Raw genomic sequence first — 22899 nt, 5'->3', positions numbered from 1 at the left:
CTGGAGCCTATCCCAGCTGACTACGGGCGAAAGGCGGGGTACACCCTGGACAAGTCGCCAGGTCATCACAGGGCTGACACATAGACACAGACAACCATTCACACTCCCATTCACACCTACGGTCAATTTAGAGTCACCAGTTAACCTAACCGGCATGCCTTTGGACTGTGGGGGAAAACGGAGCACCCGGAGGAAACCCAAGCGGACACAGGGAGAACATGCAAACTCCACACAGAAAGGCCCTTGCCGGCCACTGGGCTCGAACCCGGACCTTCTTGCTGTGAGGCGACAGCGCTAACCACTACACCACTGTGCCACCCCAAACTCCATACAGAACCCATGACCTTCTTGGTGTAAGAAGATTGCACACACGCACAAGTGTTTTCTCAAGGTTCTTTAAAATTGTTAAGAGTTCTTAACTTCCTCAATGGATCGAAAGACACTCAGTTCTATTTCCTGTTATAGTGCACCATGAACTGTGTGGAAGTCAGTGGGCGCTGTGCCAGTCAGCCACTCCCTCCTTGCGCGTTTGGAGAAATCCTGGCCCCTGGAGTTGCGCACGGGAGTTAACAGGAGGAAACTACATCTCCCATGTAGCTTTGCGGATGATTGCTTCATTACTTTCGTACTCTTCTTTAAAAATCCGTCTCTGGAGCCTTGCTGTCACAGTACTCACCTCTTGCTCTTGGCTGCAGGAATGACCGAGGCTGCAATTTATCCTGCGTTTCAGCTCGGACAGCCGCGCTATGATCAGGTAGGACTACAGCGTGTGGGAAGGGTTTCTGTTCTCTTCAGAGCAAAGTACAGCTCTGTGTGTCAGTCTCGGTGGGCGGTCATGAACAACAACAACAACAACATATTTGTCTGTATCCATCATCATCATCATCATTTCATTAAAAGTTGACGCTTTGTTTTTTCCTGGGGAATCGCCTGATTGTCCACACAGAGAGCACTTTGGAGAATAAAATATCAGATCAGCAGTGTTTGGCTTGAATTTGCAAATAAGCATACTTTGTGTTACTTATTTATCCAAGTTGTGCATTCATGGTTTGTTTGTTTGTCTTTTATTTCAGTTAAGCACAAATGCAAGGGATGATCACACAAGTTCATATTCATTCTGAGTTATCTTGCTTCACTTTTTACTTATGCATGATCTGCATACAAAAAAGGGGAAATTGCTCGTGCTTCTTTTTTTTTTCTTCCTTTTTTTTCCCTTTTTTCTTCTTCTTCCCCTGATCCTGGTTTATGAGATCTGGGTCACATCAGTGAGAAGAATGCAAAGTAACGGCTTGTCTTCAGCCTTCAGTCTTTCACAAGCGTCCTTCATCATTAGAGCTTCGCCACGGTCAGATGGCTGGATGGATGGATGGATGGATGGGTGTCTATTTAAAACCCTGGGGATTCTCCATGGCAACACCACGGTCACCTCTTATTAACACAGACTCAGATAGTGCCATCTGACCGTCCGACATGTGCGTCCAGACCTTCATCATTCTCACTATCCTCCATTCATATCTACATGGCAAACTGTGTGTTTTGGATGAGTTCATGTTTGCCAAAGGTTTCTTTCTGAGAGCACTAGAACCTATCTAATGCAGACTTTGGAATCACTGAAATCAGGGCAAAGGGTGAAAATGTGCAATAAACCTGTTTCTGTTTATGCGCCTTTTGTTCTTGGATTGCTTTGGAGATAAGGTGCAATGCTCTTCCCTATATACACTCACTGGCCACTTTATTAGGAACACCCATACACCTGCTGTTTTTTATGCAGCCGATCCCTTGACAGCAGCACAGTGCATAAAATTGTGCAGATACAAATCAAGAGCTTCAGTTAATGTTCACTTGAAACATAAAAAATTGTGATCTCAAAGTGTGACTTTCACTGTGGCATGGGTGTTTGTGCCAGATGGATTGGTCTGAGTATTTCAGAAACTGCTGATCTGCCGGGTGGCGGCACAATGGCATGGTGGTTAGCACTGTCGCCTCACAGCAAGAAGGTTCTGGGTTCGAGCCCAGCAGCCGACAAGGGCCTTTCTGTGTGGAGTTTGCATGTTCTCCCCATGTCTGCGTGGGTTTCCTCCGGGTGCTCTGGTTTCCCCCACAGTCCAAAGACATGCAGGTTAGGCTAATTGGTGGCACTAAATTGACCATAAGTATGAATGGTTGTTTGTCTCTGTGTCAGCCCTGTGATGACCTAGCGACTTGTCCAGGGTGTACCCCACCTCTCGCCCATAGTCAGCTGGGATAGGCTCCAGCTTGCCTGCAATCCTGTACAGGATAAGCAGCTACAGATAATGGATGGATGGGAGGATGATCTCCTGGAGTTTTCACACACAACAATCTCTAGAGTTTAGACAGAATAGTGCAAAAAACATTGAGTCAGTGACTTCTTTCATTTTCATTTCATTTATTTATTTAAAATATTGCACATCCATCCATTATTTGTAGCCGCTTATCCTGTCCTACAGGGTCGCAGGCAAGCTGGAGCCTATCCCAGCTGACTATGGGCGAGAGGCAGGGTACACCCTGGACAAGTCACCAGGTCATCGCAGGGCTGACACATAGACACAGATAACCATTCAGACTTGCGGTCAATTTAGAGCTACCAATTAGCCTAACCTGCATGTCTTTTGGACTGTGGGGGAACCAGAGCACCCGGAGGAAATCCACGCTGACAGTATGTAAACTCCACACAGAAAGGCACTCGTCGGCCACTGGGCTCGAACCCAGGACCTTCTTGCTATGAGGTGACAGTGCTAACCACTACACCACCGTGACATTGCATATTAATCAAAAAAACTGTAAATGTGCCAGTGTTAGCCAGCAGGCTAATTTTCAACTGCAGTCCTTAGGCATGATTGTAAACTCATGTGACCAACTGGGTGGAAACGTCTTGTTGATAAGAGAGGTCAGAGGAAAACGGCCAGTGCTGAGTTTCCCAAAAGCACCGTAGCACAAAGGTCATCGTTAAATGGTAGAGCGAGCAGCACAATGAACACTCACTCTCCTAGTTAAGATGCCTTTGGGAAAGCCACCCCAGATTGGTTTGAGCTGCCAGGAAGGATATAGTAATTCTCATCAGAAAAGCATCTCAGCATGCAACAACCGAAGACCACATTGGGTTCCACTCCTGCCAGCCAAGAACAGGAATCTTAGAATCAAGAGCAAGTTCCTATTAAAATGGCCGGTGAGTGTATATGGTGTTATCGAATAGTTTTCAACTCAAAATTAAAAACCTTGTCATAGATCAGTTATTGGTTGATTTGATCAATCCTGGGCAAATATGACATTGTAATGAGCACCAAGAAAATATTTTTAAAGTTGTATCATTTTATGATTGTTTTGAATTCCGGAAAAGGGTCTACAATGAGCTCTAGTGTAACACTAGAAATCAGAATGTACCCTGGTGCGTGCGTGTGTGTTTATTTAGTCTAGTTACAAATGGCCAAGTATCTGGTTTATGCAGAGGAATTTAACTGTTCATTCAACTATCAATTATCTATACTGCTTATGCATTGAGGGTCACAGGGTAGCTGGAGCCAATCTCAGTTGGCGAGAAGCGGAGTACACCCTGGACAGGTCGCCAAACTATCACATGGCTAACATGGCAAGACATTCTGACTTTCATTCACACCAATGGGCAATTTAGAGTAGCTGGCTAATATAATCTGGATGTCTTTGAACTGTGGAAGGAAACCCACACAGACACATGGAAAGCATGCAAACTTCACCCAGAAAGACCCCTGTCGACCAGCAGATTCGAACCCAGAACCTGCTTGCTGTGAAGCAACAGTGCTAGCCATTGTACCACTGTGCTGTCCAGAATTTAAACGTTCTACATTTAATTTTGTTGAAACGGTAAGAAAATGCAATATGTTACTATTTGTAGACATAAAAACAAAACTTTTAGTATATTGTTTACACATAGTTTAGAATGCAGTGCTGAATTTGTGGATTTTAATGAGCTGTTTGCAGGTTTAACAGCTTTCTGCTGTCCTAGAGACAGAATGGAAATGCAACCAACTGACCCCTAGAATTTGCTTCTAGGATTTCCACTAGGAATTGACCCCCAAATGTATTTTCCTTTTAAGGAAAAGGGTCATGTGGCTAAGTTCCATGCTTGAAAAATGTAAACAGAAGGAATCACTTGCATGGCAATATTGTGAATGACCGCCTTGCTGAGGTATCTTTTGGAATTTGTATGGTATTATACATATCACTGTGTAACTAAATAAACTGTGATTCGTAGGTGTTTACAGGCAATACATTACTATTATAACAGTGGTGTTGAATTCTTGAATTAGACTGGTCAGAATGTGTAGATTAATCTTCTACAACAGTAACAGCCAGCTCACACATATGGATTTATAATTCGGACACTCTCCATAATCTAAAGCTAATAATAAACGGATTGAAAGAAGTGTTGTTATTTACCAAGAAAAAAAATGTATCATTTGTTGATATGGTGTAGTTTTCTATAAGGAGATGGGTAACATTTACAGAATTATCATTGTCAGTGCTTTGTAGTGGTCAGTAGGTTTATTGCCACAGAAAAGTTTTAAGGGCAAAGAACGCTGTGCTTCCTCTAACATGACAAGCTGTCTTGTTAATTTGATTATTTTTCTAAAACAGTATGCCCCAATATTTTATCATATTCCTTGCAAACAAACAAAAAAATTCCAATTCTTCAGATGTTCCTCCCACCCAAACACATATGATGTGTTTTATTTATATATTAGGGGCGGCACGGTGGTGTAGTGGTTAGCACTGTCACCTCACAGCAAGAAGGTTCTGGGTTCGAGCCCAGTGGCCAACGGAGGCCTTTCTGTGTGGAGTTTGCATGTTCTCCCCGTGTCTGTGTGGGTTTCCTCCGGGTGCTCTGATTTTTCCCCCACAGTGTGAGTGTGGGGCGGCATGGTGGTGTAGTGGTTAGCGCTGTCGCCTCACAGCAAGAAGGTCCAGGTTCGAGCCCCGTGGCCGGCGAGAGCCTTTCTGTGTGGAGTTTGCATGTTCTCCCCATGTCCGCGTGGGTTTCCTCTGGGTGCGCCGGTTTCCCCCACAGTCCAAAGACATGCAGGTTAGGTTAACTGGTGACTCTAAATTGACCGTAGGTGTGAATGTGAGTGTGAATGGTTGTCTGTGTCTATGTGTCAGCCCTGTGATGACCTGGCGACTTGTCCAGGGTGTACCCCGCCTTTTGCCCGTAGTCAGCTGGGATGGGTTCCAGCTTGCCTGTGACCCTGTAGAAGGATAAAGAGGCTAGAGATAACGAGATGAGTGTGAATGGTTGTTTGTCTCTATAAGTCAGCCCTCTGATGATCTGGTGATTTTGTCCAGGGTGTACCCCACCTCTTGCCCATAGTCAGCTGGGATAGGCTGCAGCTTGCCTGTGAGCCTGTACAGGATGAGCAGTTATGGAGATATATTATTTCCAAAATGTTATTACTTTCTTATCCTGACTGCGTTAATAACCTTATAGACTGGCTACTACACTGCACCCATTTAAGAAGACCTCTGTAACTGAAAGGCTATGTATGTATGTATGCATGCATTTTGGAAAATGCAACGAGGTGCATTACATTTCAAAGTGGATGCATTTTTATTCCTTACCAGTAAATACAACACTCACATTATGCAATGAGAGGACCGGATAAAGGTTTTGCTTTGTCTTACCAGCCCTATTACATTTTTATTGTATGTTTATTGGTTTTAAATATGGCTCATCTTCCTGCTCATACAGGCCCCTGTTCTCCTTGCTGCTGTTTATAGATGGATTGAGGGCAGCTGAAGGATACAGTAGGGTTTTTTCCTGTTCTTGCAGGGCTTGAGCTAGCTGCATCTCTGTGATCTGTGAGGAGTATTCTCCAGAGAGCAGAAACACATGCATTATTAACAAGTGTCTTCTCCCACAGACTTCCGCACAAACCAAAGGGGCAGAAAAAAAAAACCTTGCCTACAAACAGCATTAGTGGGGAAAGCAGTGAGTTTGGCATATTTTTGGATGTTTCAGTTGCTAAAAATAAAGAAAATTCACACCCACAATATGCTGAGAGCTGTGTTTTCTGCATGTGTTTTCTTTATTTTTGTGGTATGAGAGGTAAATAGCTTAGCTGCAGCTAACTGAAATTGATGGTGTCTCACTGTGTGTGGTTTGCCAAATAAACTCTTGGCATGTCCTACCACTGGGCCTCTAAAACAGTAGGCATGAAACAAGGGAAGGTCAATAGTAGCAGTCACCAAGCTAGACTAAGACTCAACACTGTCACAGTGAATGTTTTCTACATGTTTATATCTAATGAACGCCACATTAATTCAGTTCACTGATTTAATACGAAGTTTAGACAAGCATTTAAGCTTTGGGTCTTTAGTATGGCACCATTTCAAATCACGCTTCTCCTTTAAAAGCTGCAAAGTACCACATGACACTTTTGTTACTTTGGTGCTTTTAATAGAGAAGATGGAGTTTATTGGAAATGATGCAGGTGGAACAGGTCATTGATTCTTACAATTATGAGTTAAATAATGCAAATAATATCATTACTATATATTTAACAGTTATTCCACGAAATCGAGTCGTACATGAGCTGATAACCAATGAGGCACGTAGCATTGAGTTGGCTATAAGCCATGTACGACGAGATTTAGTGAGTGGAATAACTGTTTTTTTTATTCTATCCACATTCACTGGATTTTGAGAAACGGAGCATTTTTAGTTTTATCTTTTGCAAATTTGATAACTTTATACAAAACGTCCGACAAACTCATTTCCACTTAGAATGTAAACAAACCGCCAAAATGACAGTAGCAATTTGTGAAAAACGCTGTAATAATAGTTCTTGAAGAAAAAAGATACATTCTTACCATCAAATACTTTTATTCCATATTTTGTTGCTTTTTTGTGTCTTTTTTTTTGGGGGGGGGGTTATTTTTCAGTAGAGGTTTTTATTTTGTACTCAGTTGGTTCAGCAACACGCAATGCTTGTTTTTCTCAACTCATGGTATATAAGCTGATAGCCTAGTAGTAGAGTAGCCAATCAGAGCACGCGATTGCTCATATCCAGTGAATGTGAACAGAATTTTATATATAGAATAATCAGAATAATAGAATAACACCAGTGCAATAACAGAATAAAAGCAGAAAAGTAAATATATAAATTATTTATTTTTCTGCTGTTATTCTGTTATTGCACTGGTGTTATACTATTATTCTGATTGTGCCTTAAAATACAATAAGCAAATGCTGTTGGGTATAGAATAATTACATTTTGCAGAAAGTTCTGTCCTTTTCTCACTTGCTCATGAAGATAGGTAGACTCGCATCAGTAAGATGTTGAAGTGGAGAATTTTATGCTTTGTCGCTTGAAACAAAAGTGCTACAGTCAATTATTTTTCACCTCAATCTCGGAGTAATTACAGCATTACAGTTTGGACCATCTTTGCCCTTAGATGTTGAGCTAATTATTGTAATTTTTTTTTTTTTTGCCTGATCATCACAAAATTGGCATCGAAATTACTAAGTTGGAACTTCAATAATGATCAAAGCAATATGCCTACCACATGCCAATCAGTCCCACTTGGACATGAGCTTGACTTAAACAGATGAATTAGAAGCAGAGGTCAGCAGTTGTCCAATCAAACGTTTGTATGTGTGTCTTTGCACTAGTCACCTTCTAAAAATTACTTGATTTTTGACTGATAGATTCTGTGATGGATGATATAAGAATTCCTTACCTGGTGAAAAAAAAAACTTCACAACAGTTGGCCAGATCAAAAACACTCTCCTAACATAACTGTCAAAATCAACAATCAAGAGAACTTCACCAGATACAGAGGGTTTACCACCAGATGTAACCCATTAGTAAGCTTCAAAAACAAGAAGACCAGCTTGGAGTTTGCCAACTACATCTAAAAAGTATGTTCTGGAACAATATCCTATGGACAGATGAGGCAAGGATTAACTTGTACCAGAATGATGGAAAGAGAAGAGTCTGGAAAAGAGTAGGATCAAAAGCATAATACAGATATTTAGGCAGTGCCTGAAAGCAGAGCTCCTGATGGGTGTATGAGCAAAATATTTGTAAGGGCACAAAATCAACCTGAGTAGAATATTATAGCATATGAACCATCGAATTGTGTAGTGTTGTGTGTTTCACGTCAGTAAATTGCTGCATTGTCTTGTGATGGTGACACCAATACTGAGATGTGCATTGCAGTTATGAATACATAATTTTTATTTATTTATTTATTTATTTATTTGACACAGCATGCCATGCACCAGAAACACCATGATATTTATTATGGGGTGACTCTGCTGGGTGCCTGGCCGACAGCAGTGAACCAGCGCTTTCACTTTACATCATTACTAGGTGGTTACCATCAAATATCAAACTTGATATGTCAAACAGTTGTCTAGTTACACCTGTCACGTTCTCGTGCTTTGGTGCTCGCCATTAGGACTAATTAACATAGTTCCTGATTAGAGCTCAATCACAGCATATACATATAAGGACTCTCAGTAACACACAAACTTTGCGAAAACCTTGTACTTTGTATCATTTTTCTGGTTTTGACCCTGTTTGTGTTTTTGAACTCTGAGTATTGTATTACCTCTGATGTCCTGTCTGTGCCTCACTGGACCACGGCCTGTTTTTTTTTTACTCTGCCTTTGTTTACATTTTGGATCTGTTTGCTAGCGTGTTTTCAATAAAACTTTTCCTGCGATTAAATCCCTCTATCACCCTTATACGACAGAAACTGTCAATTGTCCAACAAGCTAATGGACTAATAAAACTGTTTAACTAGTTTCATATGAAACTGTCATGAATATTTTCTGTAAAATGTTAGTAAATAATTCCACATTTATTTTTATTTTTTTAAAAGCAAAGTAAAAATAAGGGGCGGCATGGTGGTGTAGTGGTTAGCGCTGTCGCCTCACAGCAAGAAGGTCCAGGTTTGAGCCCAGCGGCCGGCGAGGGCCTTTCTGTGCGGAGTTTGCATGTTGTCCGCATGGGTTTCCTCCGGGTGCTCCGGTTTCCCCCACAGTCCAAAGACATGCAGGTTAGGTTAACTGGTGACTCTAAATTGAGCGTAGGTGTGAATGTGAGTGTGAATGGTTGTCTGTGTCTATGTGTCGGCCCTGTGATGACCTGGCGACTTGTCCAGGGTGTACCCCGCCTTTCGCCCGTAGTCAGCTGGGATAGGCTCCAGCTCGCCTGCGACCCTGTAGAACAGGATAAAGCGGCTAGAGATAATGAGATGAGATGAAGTAAAAATAAGCACTGGATAAAAACCCATCTATCTTTATATAAATAAAGATACAAATTTTGTTGTCAGATGGTCAAGTGTTTGAGATACGTTGCATTGCACTTCCAATCGGGTTCCCTGTGGTGATACATGTTCATTGTACATATGGATGGACGTCATACGGTCAAGCCATCAAAAATCAAGTCGATGCATTATTATATCCTCTTACATATGGGGTTCCACTACGACCTCGTTTTATGCTGTGGGTATGTATGGCTGCCAATGGGTCTGGTTCTATTGTATTTATTAATTATATGGCTGATGACAAAAGCAGCAGGATTGAATTATGAGCTGTATAAGGTTATACATGTAAATGCTTCAAAACTCATTGGTCTCATGGTTTTTGGTATAATCCTGTTTTCTGCTGGCTATAGTTTTTATGAATTAGGACATTAAAAGAGGCGACACAAGCATTACGTTACATAGTGGGTTGAGTCGCATCCAAATACTACCCATTTTCAACTACCCATGTATCACCTCACCCACTCCATCCACTCTGTTTTATTATTCTCCCCCATTGGGCCAACCAGTAGGTGTGGGGCAAACTCACCCCACAAGAACCAGTGAGGTGTGCACTCGGCTGGCAGAGACTCCAGTGTAGTTCGAACCCAGAACAGCAGCGTTAGAGCCTCTGCAGGAACACACTGTGAACCCTGGATCTGAGAAAGCACTGTAGCAGGATCATGGAGGCGCCTGCTCAGGAAAAATTTACAAGCCAAATATCACACCTGCATACATCATATTTTTATAGCATTATTTGTTTATTCCCTCATTTCTGCCCACTTAATTCCCACCAGTTAGTACTCAGAAATTATTTATTTTTATTCAGTCTTTCCTTTTATTGCTGCTGATCTCTGCTCCCTTTTATAACAGAAGTTTTTATTGTTGTGGTTGTTACTGTAGTTAAGCTGTCACTAGAAGAATCAAGCAAGTCTGCTTTTATAAGCAGATCAAGGCCACTAGACTGCAACATTAAATGCACGCTACATGCTCTTAGTCCTCGGCCAGGGTTGGCATCAAACCAGCAGCTCTTGATTAGGTCTTTGTTTTCCTGCAGAGCTCCTTCCTTGGCAGGTTCAGACACTTTGTAGACGTCATCGACCCCAGAACTCTTTTTGTATCAGAGGTAAAAATCACTTTCTATATATATATTGAAAAATACATTTAAATTGGTACTGCAGTAGTCTGTTTGTATTTAAGGTTATTAAAGTTTGCAGAGACTCCTTATTACAACTTATGGTTTTTTTAATTGTCAATTTTTCAGTCCTACAACCATTTGTATTATTTTGACAGAGAATTTGTTGTTTATTGATTTTAACTTTAAAAAAAAAACAACAACTTTGACCTCTTTACTTAAAGGTATTGACTTCAGATTTAGAATGGAATATGAATTATTTCTGAATTTATTTCTGAATTTTCAGGCTCACTTAAAGCAATGTGTTGCTCTCCTGGATGATTTTAAAGATGGGACTCTTCCTCCTGGAACAACGGATCAACAGGTGAAGCAGCCAAAATGCATGACTGCACTCTTTTGACTTTCAGGACCTGTCATTACTGTAACTGCTTAATTCATAGTAGAATAGGAAGGAATGGACCATACTAAGTAAGAGACCTTGTTTCAGTTTTTTTTTTTAAATAATAAGTGATTCCACGCTTATGGGTACTGAAATGGGGACATGAACTTATTTTTAAAAATTCACCTAAAACCATTTCTTTTTTTACCATCAGGTCACAAAACATGTAATCTTTAATGAATGATATGTTAAAAGATAACTTTAATTTTCGGAGATGTAATAAAAACATATTTATATGCCAAAGTCAGAACGTAACAGAAGTGTTGTGTGTGTGTGTGTATATATGTATGTGTGTATATATATATATATATATATATATATATATATATATATATATATATATATATACTCAATTTTAACAATGTAGAATTACTTTTTGAAACATAGGAAGGTGATGTTTTAGCAAATATAATAAACATGTGTAGTAGAATAAACATACACATTCTTTCAATAAGATTAACATGGTATATAGCTAGATTGTAATTAATTTGTAACAGACGCGAGATGGACAATCGTAACAGAAGTAATGTAACAGACATCATTTTGGAACTCATAGGCTTGACTTTGGCATATAAATATGTTTTTATTACATCTCAGAAAATTAAAGTTATCTTTTAACATATCATTCATTAAAGATTACATGTTTTGTGACCTGATGGTAAAAAAAGAAATGGTTTTAGGTGAATAAGTTCATGTCCCCATTTCAGTACCCATAAGCGTGGAATCACTCAAAAAAAAAAAACACCTTTGTCTGTCTGAGATTTTACCTGTGAAGACAGAAGAACTGTTATTATTGATACTTTAAAAAATTATTTTATTTTTAAAATCATATTCATTTTACAGAATTTCAGAATTCCTGAAAATATACTTAAGACTTTTACACAGTCCGATATATAAAATCTTTCTTCCTTTTCCTCTTTAGTTGATGTTTGCTATGTGTTTTTTGTCAACTCTTTTTTCAAACTGTTTTTGTTTGTTTGTTTGTTTGTTTGTTCAGCTCTGGGAGGCTCAGAAGGTGAAACAGGTAAGCCAAACCCTATATGTTCCCTGTTTGTATTAATTCAGTCAGTAAATGTGAGTTCCTGTAATTTTCCTGGATCAACACCCTTCCTGGAACAATGTTCCTTTTAACCAATCACTGTTATCTGATATTATTATTATTATTATGAGCCCCCTGCTGCTCTCAGTCCATTAAGTAAAGTCCCAATTAAATTCCTGCAGATACCCTAAACACTTCAATAAACTAAGTAAGGTAGAATATACAGCTAACCAGTCATTATTGCGAAATAAACCCCAGCAGGGTGATTCAGGACCCTGACACAATTCGGATGCAGAAATTATGGTATACCATAGAATACCATTACTGACCAATCAGAATTGAGTATTCAACAAAGCTGTGTAATAACAGACAACTTTGGTTAATGTTATTTATATCAGTATCATCTATCAGACACGGAAGTTTTATTTTCCATTTTATAAAATGAGCAAAACATTTCTGAGACTGTGTTGAATGTATTGAAATATTTGATCATTTAGTTGTAGCTGCAGTTGATCATTTAACCCCAAAAAAGAAGTTTTTATATTTTGCAGAGATAGCTAGCTAACTGGGTCATTGTTGAAAAAACATATACTCACTGACCACTTTAATAGGAACTTGTTCTTGATTCTGAGATTCCTGTCCTTGGCTGGCAGGGCTGGAACCCAGTGTGGTCTTCTGCTGTTGCAGAAGATGCTTTTCTGCTCACCATGGTTGTAAAGAGTGATTATATGAGTTACTATATCCTTCCAGGCAGCTCGAACCAATCTGGCCATTTTCCTCTGACCTTTCTTATCAACAAGACGTTTCCACTCTCAAAATTGTCGCTCACCCAGTGTTTTTTTTAAACATCCTGTGTAAACTCTAGAGACTGTGTGTGAAAACCCCAGGAGATCAGCAGTTTCTGGAATACTTAAACCAGTCCATCTGGCACCAACACCCATGCCACAGTGAAAGTCACACTTTGAGATCACAATTTTTCCCATTCTGATGTTTGACGTGAACATTAACTGAAGCTTTCGATTTGTATCTGCATGATTTTATGCATTGTGCTGCTGTCAGGAGATTGGCTGATTAGAGAACTGCATAAAACAGTAGGTGTATGGGTGTACCTAATAAAGTGGCCAGTGAGTGTATAATAACATCCACAAATTGGGCAATGTGTTCAAGATGCAATCTTTACTCACTTTGTGTTTTTAGGTATCTAGCTTGCTGAGCTATAACGCATTAGCTAGCTGATCTTTGTAACATTTAAGAGTGTTCTTTTGAGCTTCACTACAGCTGATCAACATTTTAATACTTAATTTGCATAATGCTATGGATTGAAATGCACACAATACACAATAACTTTCCAGCTGACAAACAAATCTGGAAGAGGCAGCAGTTGGTTAAAAGCGACATTGATCCAGGGATGTATTCAGCTTCGCCTGATTACGTTCACCTAATTTGCTCGAAATGTATATCAATATCATAACTGGGTGAGATTTATTTATTCCACTGCAGGCTATTATTCACCCTGACACTGGACAGAAGATCTTTATGCCTTTTCGCATGTCAGGTATTATTATTATTATTATTATTATTATTATTATTATTATTGGCACATCAGAATCAGGAGTGATGCTTACAAAGTTTACACAGGTGTTTCTCTATAGCCTTATTTGAAAATAAAATGAATTTCTATTTTTCTTAAGACTTGTAATTAGTTTTAGAAATGTAATAAAAGTAAAAAACATCATCATAATCAGCACCTTTCATTATCATTTAATAATGAAAGCATGACTCATCAGTACCTTTTCATTATCATTTAAATGTTTCATCTGCCTCCAACTATAATCTCTGCTCTCCTAACCAAACAGACCTACGGTTACAATGAGGGCAGTTATGATTTGTTTCGGTCATCTCAGGCTAGATGTAGCATAGTTGATAGCAAGTTTTGAGAATGCTGTTGCTAGGCAACTGGAAAATATGGGCTCTCAGGATAAGATGGCTAATGACTAGTGTGAAGATATGTGCTATAAAGTGAAAATGTTGATTGAATGTCAACATTATCCTCAGATATGTTTGAAAACACTTTGTATGACTAAAATCGCAATTTCATTAAACTTATCAACATTTAAATGTCGTAAATTATGTGCCATTTTGTGCAGGAAAAAAAACCCAAACAGCTCAACAGACTAAATTACAAACATTTTTTTTTCTTTGCACCCCCCCAAATTTTGTAATATTAAAAAGACATAAATTAGTGACTGCTTTCTGGAAATGAAAAATTGTTTTACTTAACGATCCTGTACAAAGTTTGTTTGTTTGTTTGTTTGTTTTAAATAGCATAACCCTTAATATATCAAACTTCACATCATCTGTCTTACCTGAATTGAGTTTTGAATCTTTTTAATGATGTAAATCATGGAAAAGATTATCTTGACCATTTTAAAAATTGTCAGATTTCTTCATGTGAAAATAAATTCGCATATATATCGCATATATATCACGTATTAAGGGGCGGCACAGTGGTGTAGTGGTTAGCGCTGTCGCCTCACAGCAAGAAGGTCCGGGTTTGAGCCCCGTGGCCGGCGAGGGCCTTTCTGTGCGGAGTTTGCATGTTCTCCCCGTGTCCGCGTGGGTTTCCTCCGGGTGCTCCGGTTTCCCCCACAGTCCAAAGACATGCAGGTTAAGTTAACTGGTGGCTCTAAATTGACCGTAGGTGTGAGTGTGAATGGTTGTCGGTGTCTATGTGTCAGCCCTGTGATGACCTGGCGACTTGTCCAGGGTGTACCCCGCCTTTCGCCCGTAGTCAGCTGGGATAGGCTCCAGCTTGCCTGCAACCCTGTAGAAGGATAAAGCAGCTAGAGATGATGAGATGAGATCACGTATTAACAAATTGACATATTTCCAGTAAATTGACACAAATTTCCAATGAATGTACATGAAACACATCCCCATCTGAATGGAGCCTAGTGAATTTCAGGATGAATTTCAAGTAGACTGCTGGTAGATGCTGCTTAGACTGTTGGTATAAATATCCATATTTTTCCTATTAGACATTGCACCCTGAAGCAAAGGCACTAATGTAGCTCTTAAATCCCCTTTAAATCTTCATCAGGATGTTCACAGCTTTTACAGTCCGGATAAGAGGTCTATATATCCTAGCTGTATGGTATAAATGTACTCATGACAGCTTTAATCTAACGTAGCTTCAGGGACGTGGTTCGTGTGGAAAAGGGTTCTAAAGGTAGATGCTGTAAGAAAGACAACTTGATAGCAGGAAGTATAAATTACTTTAATGAGTTTGTGTGCAGAGGCTTTTTTTTTTAAATTGCACTGGTTCAGATAAATGTCCAGTCTGTGGACTAAAAGTGCCAGAGAATAAAACTTTTTTATTTTTTATTTTTTTATTTGTGTGTCTGTTAGTTTTGTTACTTTTCTACCAAATGCTCTTTTCTTTCTTAGGTTATGTTCCATTTGGAACACCCATAGTAAGTGTTTGTACAATTTTGCTGAAAGTTAACTTCATTATTCTTGTGCTTAGAAATTTCTGTGAAAAGTTTAGGTATTTCGTTGGAAACACTAAAATGTAAATAAATTAAGATCATTAATGTCCATGTGTATCTTGCAGGTGGTTGGCCTTCTGCTCCCAAACCAGACTCTGGCATCCACTGTGTTCTGGCAGGTAAATATTACTATTTCTATTACCGAGAAGACTTTTGCACATGCAAGCTTATTTTACAAAGGAGAAACATTGCACACAGACAATTCACTGAAGCATATCCACAAAATATGCAGACAAGAATATGATGGAGTGTGCTGTTATAGGACAATAATCAGTGACCGGTTGTGGTATGGGCGGCACGGTGGTGTAGTGGTTAGCGCTGTCGCCTCACAGCAAGAAGGTCCGGGTTCGAGCCCCGTGGCCGGCGAGGGCCTTTCTGTGCGGAGTTTGCATGTTGTCCGCGTGGGTTTCCTCCGGGTGCTCCGGTTTCCCCCACAGTCCAAAGACATGCAGGTTAGGTTAACTGGTGACTCTAAATTGACCGTAGGTGTGAGTGTGAATGGTTGTCTGTGTCTATGTGTCAGCCCTGTGATGACCTGGCGACTTGTCCAGGGTGTACCCCGCCTTTCGCCCGTATTCAGCTGGGATAGGCTCCAGCTTGCCTGCGACCCTGTAGAACAGCGATAAAGCGGCTACAGATAATGAGATGAGAGAAGATTGTGGTATGGCCCGATTCAAAGCAGAGTTACTGTTATAACCCCATTATATACTGTTTTCCTCTAACAGAACATCCTAAAATCTTTTTATTTCTCTTCTACCACAGCTACTTGCCATTAATGACAATCCTCACCATCCTCTCTTTTTTTCTTTTTTTTTTTTCTTCTCTCATGACATTTATAACACAAAAATGTAGCTTGTCATGATATTGGGAAACTGGAAAGCACAAAGTCCTCTGAAGATTCTCCGTGGAAGAACTTCCTGAGTGTTAGGCTACAGTCACACTACAGCTCGCCATGCTTTGCAATGGGATATCAATGAAAATGAGGTGTTTGGTGGCTACTTCCCCGAGCTTCGGGAAGTATTCCCAAACCCATCTGTGAGTAGTTTGCCGACAAAAACATCACCACCACATTTCAATACATGCATTGAAATTTTTGTGAAGTTTTTGGCCACTCATGAGGTGGAAGCACCAAAAACCAACTCATGAAGCTCTGACAACATTCACCATGCATCACATGATTGGTGATGCTACCAATTTTTCATCACCAAGTATTCACAAACCCATCGCGAGCTGTAGTGTGACCAGGGCCTTACAGTGTGCTGACATTTGAGATTCCTTCTCTAGATTTTAAATAAAATGTCTCCTTACAGAAAGCTTCACCTTATTAATGAAATAGTCTTTAGTAAATAGTCTTTTTTTTTTTTTTTTTCGGTCCTAGATTATGTGGAGCATCCGTGTGTGGAGCGTCTGCGAATGAGCTCAATATAAACAATAACATATTAGAACAAGAACATAAATAGAAAGCTGTTTGAATTGCAGCTGGAAAATAAATCAACCTTCTGAGTGTGAGAGTTCAACATCACTGTGGTATAATTATTGATGAAATACATGAAGATCTATGTGGATGACTGTGCTGTGTGACCGTATTGTATAAAAAGTGTGTGTGTGTGTGTGTGTGTGTGTATGTTAAGCCCTCAACTTGCAAGGCATAACCGTTTTTGTTGGGAATAGCAAAGATCTGCTTTCATTTTCAAAATGATTCCTTACTTTTCTTCTGCAGACGATCTGTTCTTGAAGTGTTAGTTAAACAATGTGTACCTCTTTCAAAGTAAATATTTATACCCAGCTTTCTAACTATTGTCCTGTCTATCCACAGTGGTTAAACCAGAGCCATAACGCTTGTGTGAACTACGCCAACCGCAATGCCACAAAGGTACGGTGGCTTTACCCACTTTATTAAGGTCAGTTTTTCAACAATATTTAATGTTAGTGCAGATGGACATGCAGTGAAGCGATGCTTTATGTCACTTCCGTGTGAATGGGCTTTAGTTGCTGCTTTAGGCAGGACATCTGCTCTGCATCTGCTCCCAGTCAGCGTGTGTGTGTGTGTGTGTGTTCAGAAATGTGCCGGATAGTATCCAGATACTTGGAACTATTAGTTTGATACTGATATTTTTCTCTTCCCAGCCCACGCCAACATCCAGATTTATTCAGGGCTACCTGGGAGCTGTGACAAGTGCTGTTTCGATTGCGGTCCGTTCGTTTAGCATTACTTCTGTGATTCTTTATATGTATTCTGTATATTCTAATATTACTCTTACTTATTTGCTATTGTTCAGTAGTTTTGACTCATCAACTCCTCTGGATTTTGTTTTAGGTTGGTCTGAATGTGCTTCTAGAGAAATCCAGGAAATTTAACCCAGCCACCAGGCTCATCATACAGAGATTCATTCCTTTCCCTGCTGTAGGTGTGTACTGTACTATCCCTGATAACAAATAAATAACGACCCCATGCTGACACACACTTGCTACTTTAATCTAGCTCACATACCTCTGTGGCATAATGGTGAAGAACTCAAGTAAATCTGGCTGCCATAACTTGATGGAACGATGTCGTATTGATAAAAATATAGAGGCAGAGTTGGGACTCTTTCAATCTAAAATGTAAATGCTACACAACAATTATTGCATTTATGCTCTATCATTACATTACGTTAATGGCATTTAGCAGACGCTCTTATCCAGAGCGTCACACAACATACCCAGACCAGCCTGAGGAGCAGGTGGGGGTTAGGTGCCTTGCTCAAGGGTACTTCAGCCATTCCTGCTGGTCCAGGGAATTGAACTGGTGACCTTTTGGTCCCAAAGCTGCTTCTCTAACCATTAGGCCATGGCTTCTCCAGGTGCTTCTTCAAATGCAAAAAAATCTTAGAATAGAATTAACATTTAACATCTAATGGTATCCTCTATTTTACTCATTTTTCAGTGCTGTCATGCATCTCTAAATACAACACAACAGGAACACGTTACAGTATGACCTTGACAAACGTTAGATTTTCTTGTGTGCTGAGGGGCACTGATGTTTCCTTAACCTCTTTTTTGCAGCTAGTGCAAATATATGCAATGTGGCTCTCATGAGACACAACGAACTCGCCGAGGGAATCGATGTGCTAGACTCTAATGGGAATGTAGTGGGCTCTTCGCGGATAGCAGCCAAACATGTGAGTGATTCATTAACAAATCCCTGTGTGCTGGTGCAAATGTAATCTGAGGCCTCGCTACATATTACTATATAGTATAATGCATATGATTTTTAAAAAGAACGTATTAAATTTTTTGAAATATCATCTCATGAAGTTTTGCTGTAGATCAAATATCTAATTTCAATAGATTTCTGCTTTCCGTCATTGATTTGTATCTATACTTTAGATGTTTGCTGTTGTAAAAAGAACGTAAACATTAAGAAATAACCAGTGATTTTTCTTTTCCACAGGCACTGATGGAGACAGCGTTTACACGAGTGGTCCTGCCACTGCCTATATTTGTTCTCCCACCTATCATCATGGCCTTTGTGGAGAAGTATTCACTTTTTATATATATATATATATATATATATATATATATATATATATATATATATATATATATATATATATATATATATTGTTGTAATTGGTATGAAAAACCTACTTATTGTTTTTCGTCCACATCAGTGGATTGATTTTTTTTTTTTTTTAATGTCTGTAATTATAGATCTAGTGACGCTTTCTATGAGGAGACATTTATGTAGCACTTTTGGAAGGGGTCTCCAGTGTCAGAAAAAGCTGTAACTACATTTTCTGACACAGGAAAATTTTAGGGATGGAAGACTTTGTGGTGGTTTATTATTATTATCTCATCTCATTATCTCTAGCCGCTTTATCCTTCTACAGGGTCGCAGGCAAGCTGGAGCCTATCCCAGCTGACTACGGGCGAAAGGCGGGGTACACCCTGGACAAGTCGCCAGGTCATCACAGGGCTGACACATAGACACAGACAACCATTCACACTCACATTCACACCTACGGTCAATTTAGAGTCACCAGTTAACCTAACCTGCATGTCTTTGGACTGTGGGGGAAACCGGAGCACCCGGAGGAAACCCACGCGGACACGGGGAGAACATGCAAACTCCACACAGAAAGGCCCTCGCCGGCCCCGGGGCTCGAACCCAGGACCTTCTTGCTGTGAGGCGACAGCGCTAACCACTGCACCACCGTGCCACCCTATTATTATTATTATTATTATTATTATTATTAACTTCATGAGAGAGAAAACAATGAGAAGCTGGTGAGGAAACTGTTTATAGCTGCTATAATTGAAGTGATAACGGGAACTGACTTGTTTTACGGACTTTCCACAGCAGTAAGCATAAACTAATAAAATACAACATTTTGTTCTTTTAGTGCAATGAAAATTGTAATTAATTGCAACTTCATGGTGTTTAAGAAGAATAAAACATGTTGGAACATACCATTATAGGAAAATAATAAACTTCATGGTTGTAACAGTGACATCACACCATCCTGTTTATTTATTTATAACAGCATGGTTCATTATGTTTTATTCCTTATTTATTGCAGTTTTGCTGTTTATGCCTATAACTTTGAATTTTTTTTCACAAAGTATCTGAACACAAAATGCAATACGGTTGATAACTATATTAAAATTTATACTTTATAGAGTTGATTATAATTAATAACACCACGATTTATGCTTTTTGACATTTTTAAAAAAGTATCTAGCATCTGGTTATATCATACCAGGAGACATGAAATATTGAGTATGTTACTCCAGCTTTTGTGGTTTCAGGTATTGTGATGTGGAAGAAACTTTTCCCAATAATGCTTTTCTCCTGTTTTTCTTCCCTGCAGGCTGCCGCTGATGCAGGCCCATCGCCGGTTCAGGCTGCCTGTCCACAGCTTCGTGTGCCTGGCCGTGTTCGGTCTCTCTCTGCCTCTCGCCATCAGCCTGTTCCCACAGATGTCTCAAGTAAGATCGTGCTCCTTCAGCTCTTTGTAACTCTGTGTGCATCTTGGATGATGAAATATTATTTTTAACTCTTGTCTTGTAAAGAATGATTTTTCTTAGCAAATCTCACATGACTGTGTGTGTGTGTGTGTGTGTGTGTGTCTTTGTGCAAGTTTGCACAAAGAGTAACAGTATTTTTGGCAGACAGCTGCTTCCTGCTAATCATTTTTTCACACTCCACAGATTGAAGCTTCTCACCTTGAGCCAGAAATCGCCATGGCAACCGATTGCAAGGTGCTGACCTATAACAAGGGACTGTGAAGAAAGCAAAGAAAGAGAAACGCACAAAAAAGAGGAAAGGAAGCAGAAGACAAATTATTCATTTTAAGCAGCTGTGCATGTTCATGTAACAAGGCCAGTGCAATGGAGTTGGGAAAGGATCATACTGTAGCATAAGAGCAATAATTACATCATTTTAACTGCATTACCGTAACATTCAAGTCATTAATCTGTATTGCAATTAATAATATATGACAATACTGTATCTAGTTTACAGTATGCAATAGTTCGTGTTGCACAGGCTTTGTTGCAGAAGGCCAACTCACAAATGAAATGATTCTGTTGTAATTTAGCTGATAAGCATTTTTATTACTTTTAGATTAATGGAAGATTAATAGAAGCAGTGGTTGACTGGGGCTTTTTCAAAGTATGTATGTATGCGTGTGCGCACTGGTGTTTTGTGAAAGTGTGAATACACAAAGAAACAGCTTTTAATCCCCCCCCCTCCCCAAGTCACCAATGTGTTCTATTAGCCTACTTTCACATACTCAAAACACCAGACACTCTGAGTTATATTAGATTGAATCTTAACTAACAGTATCAGGAAGCCATGGTCTAATGGTTAGAGAAGCTGCTTTGGGACCAAAAGGTTGCCAGTTTGATTCCCTGGACCAGCAGGAATGGCTGAAGTGCCCTTGAGCAAGGCACCTAACCCCCAACTGCTCCCTAGGCTGCTCTGGGTATGTTGTATTGGATAAAAGCGGCTGCTAAATGCCATTAATGTAATGTAATATTGGTTAAAGAAGGGGTCTGACAGTTAACACTCATCACAGTACTGAAAATCAACAACTGTGCCACCCTGTCTTAACAAAAATTGTACAGTGTGAGCTTCATGCAGCTGGAATTCATGACAGGGCTTCTCTTCAGAAACATTTTGTATTAAACCCCAGTGTGCATATGGATAACTTGTGTTCTACAGCAGTAGAGGTACAATTATTAATGCAAAATCCTTATGAACATGTTAAACTTGGATTTTTAGATACGAGACAACTGTGAAATTTTTTCTAGTATCAAGTTTTAGTTGATTCGTCACATAGTTCTTGACGGGGGAGGAATTCAGGGCAAGGCCCCAACAGATTTTCAACCCCTTTGAATTTTTTTTTTTTAATACATCAAATGCCCTTCCTGATGCAATCCTCCTCAATCTATCTGGGCTTGGGACCGGCGCAAAGTATGCACTGGCTTGTGTATTTTTACCTTATCGGCAGGTCTTAGTTCAACGACATGCTGTTCAATCTTTGAACCAGAGTACCCTAAGGAAACCTACACAGACACGAACATGCAAACTCCACAGAGAAATGCCCCCTTCAGCTGTGAGGTTCGAACCCAGAACCTTCTTGCTGTGAGGCTGTCGGTGCTAACCACTGCACCACCATGTTTAATTATCTTATAGCAACCTTGAAGATGCACAAAGGATTTCTAATTATTCTACATTTATGCAGTCCAGAAACTTCACTTACTTTTAAGTTTAAATAATGCCTCCTTTTATTTTTTTGTTTGTTTTGTATCCTTTGTAATGCTTGTGTGTTGCTCACTGTCGCTTTGTAACACTCCCTATAACTTTGCAACTGACAATGTTTTGCATTGATATTTCTACTGGTGTCAAGAACATTTCCCTTTATGCGAACTGTGATTTTAAGAATGTGAGAGTTTCTTCATCCTATGGTTTTTTTTTTTTTTTTTGGGGGGCACTTACTGTAACACTGAAAATCAGGTTCTTTAATAACAAAATATTGACATATTTAAGGGGCTAAAACCCTGTTGTTTTTTGCTTCTTGTTCTTTTATGTACTTTTTCCTTTTGTATAACCGCCTCCAACAAGTTGGTAATGTTTTTGCCTCCGTTTGTTTGCCTGTTCCCAACGTAACTCAAAGTAGTGAGCGAATTTTGATAAATTTTTATTAAAGGTGGGCCATGGGCCAAGTGGTTAGATTTTGATGCAAATCTGGATGTGTATATGGATTCAGGATTTTTTTTGGGGGGTCATCTGTTCCCAATGTAACTCAAAAAGTAGTGAATGTATTGTGGTGTACAGCTTTAGTCAAGTGATTTGATTTTTATGTTGATAATATACAGCTTGGCAGAGGTATACTCTCTACCGAGTACCCTTCTCGTTTTGGTCTGTCATACTCTTTACATCATAGTG

The 22899-nt window shown here is 39.6% G+C and overlaps 1 protein-coding gene across 1 annotated transcript; it reads left to right on the top strand.

Annotated features, from left to right (window-relative positions):
* The first annotated feature begins 601 nt into the window (after positions 1 to 601).
* Positions 602 to 22865, top strand: sfxn5b (sideroflexin 5b). The gene is made up of 14 exons (XM_060928089.1): positions 602 to 754; positions 10361 to 10429; positions 10725 to 10802; positions 11875 to 11901; positions 13417 to 13471; positions 15364 to 15389; positions 15530 to 15583; positions 17281 to 17337; positions 17592 to 17657; positions 17782 to 17872; positions 18510 to 18625; positions 18898 to 18983; positions 20318 to 20435; positions 20658 to 22865. The coding sequence occupies exons 1-14, from the start codon at positions 698 to 700 to the stop codon at positions 20733 to 20735; spliced, it is 978 nt and encodes a 325-aa protein (XP_060784072.1). The 5' UTR covers positions 602 to 697; the 3' UTR covers positions 20736 to 22865.
* The last annotated feature ends 34 nt before the right edge of the window (positions 22866 to 22899 follow it).

This window comes from Neoarius graeffei, chromosome 8, assembly GCF_027579695.1.
Source record: "Neoarius graeffei isolate fNeoGra1 chromosome 8, fNeoGra1.pri, whole genome shotgun sequence".
In the NCBI taxonomy this organism is placed as follows: Eukaryota; Metazoa; Chordata; class Actinopteri; order Siluriformes; family Ariidae; genus Neoarius; species Neoarius graeffei.
This window is presented reverse-complemented; position numbering and strand designations above follow the sequence as displayed.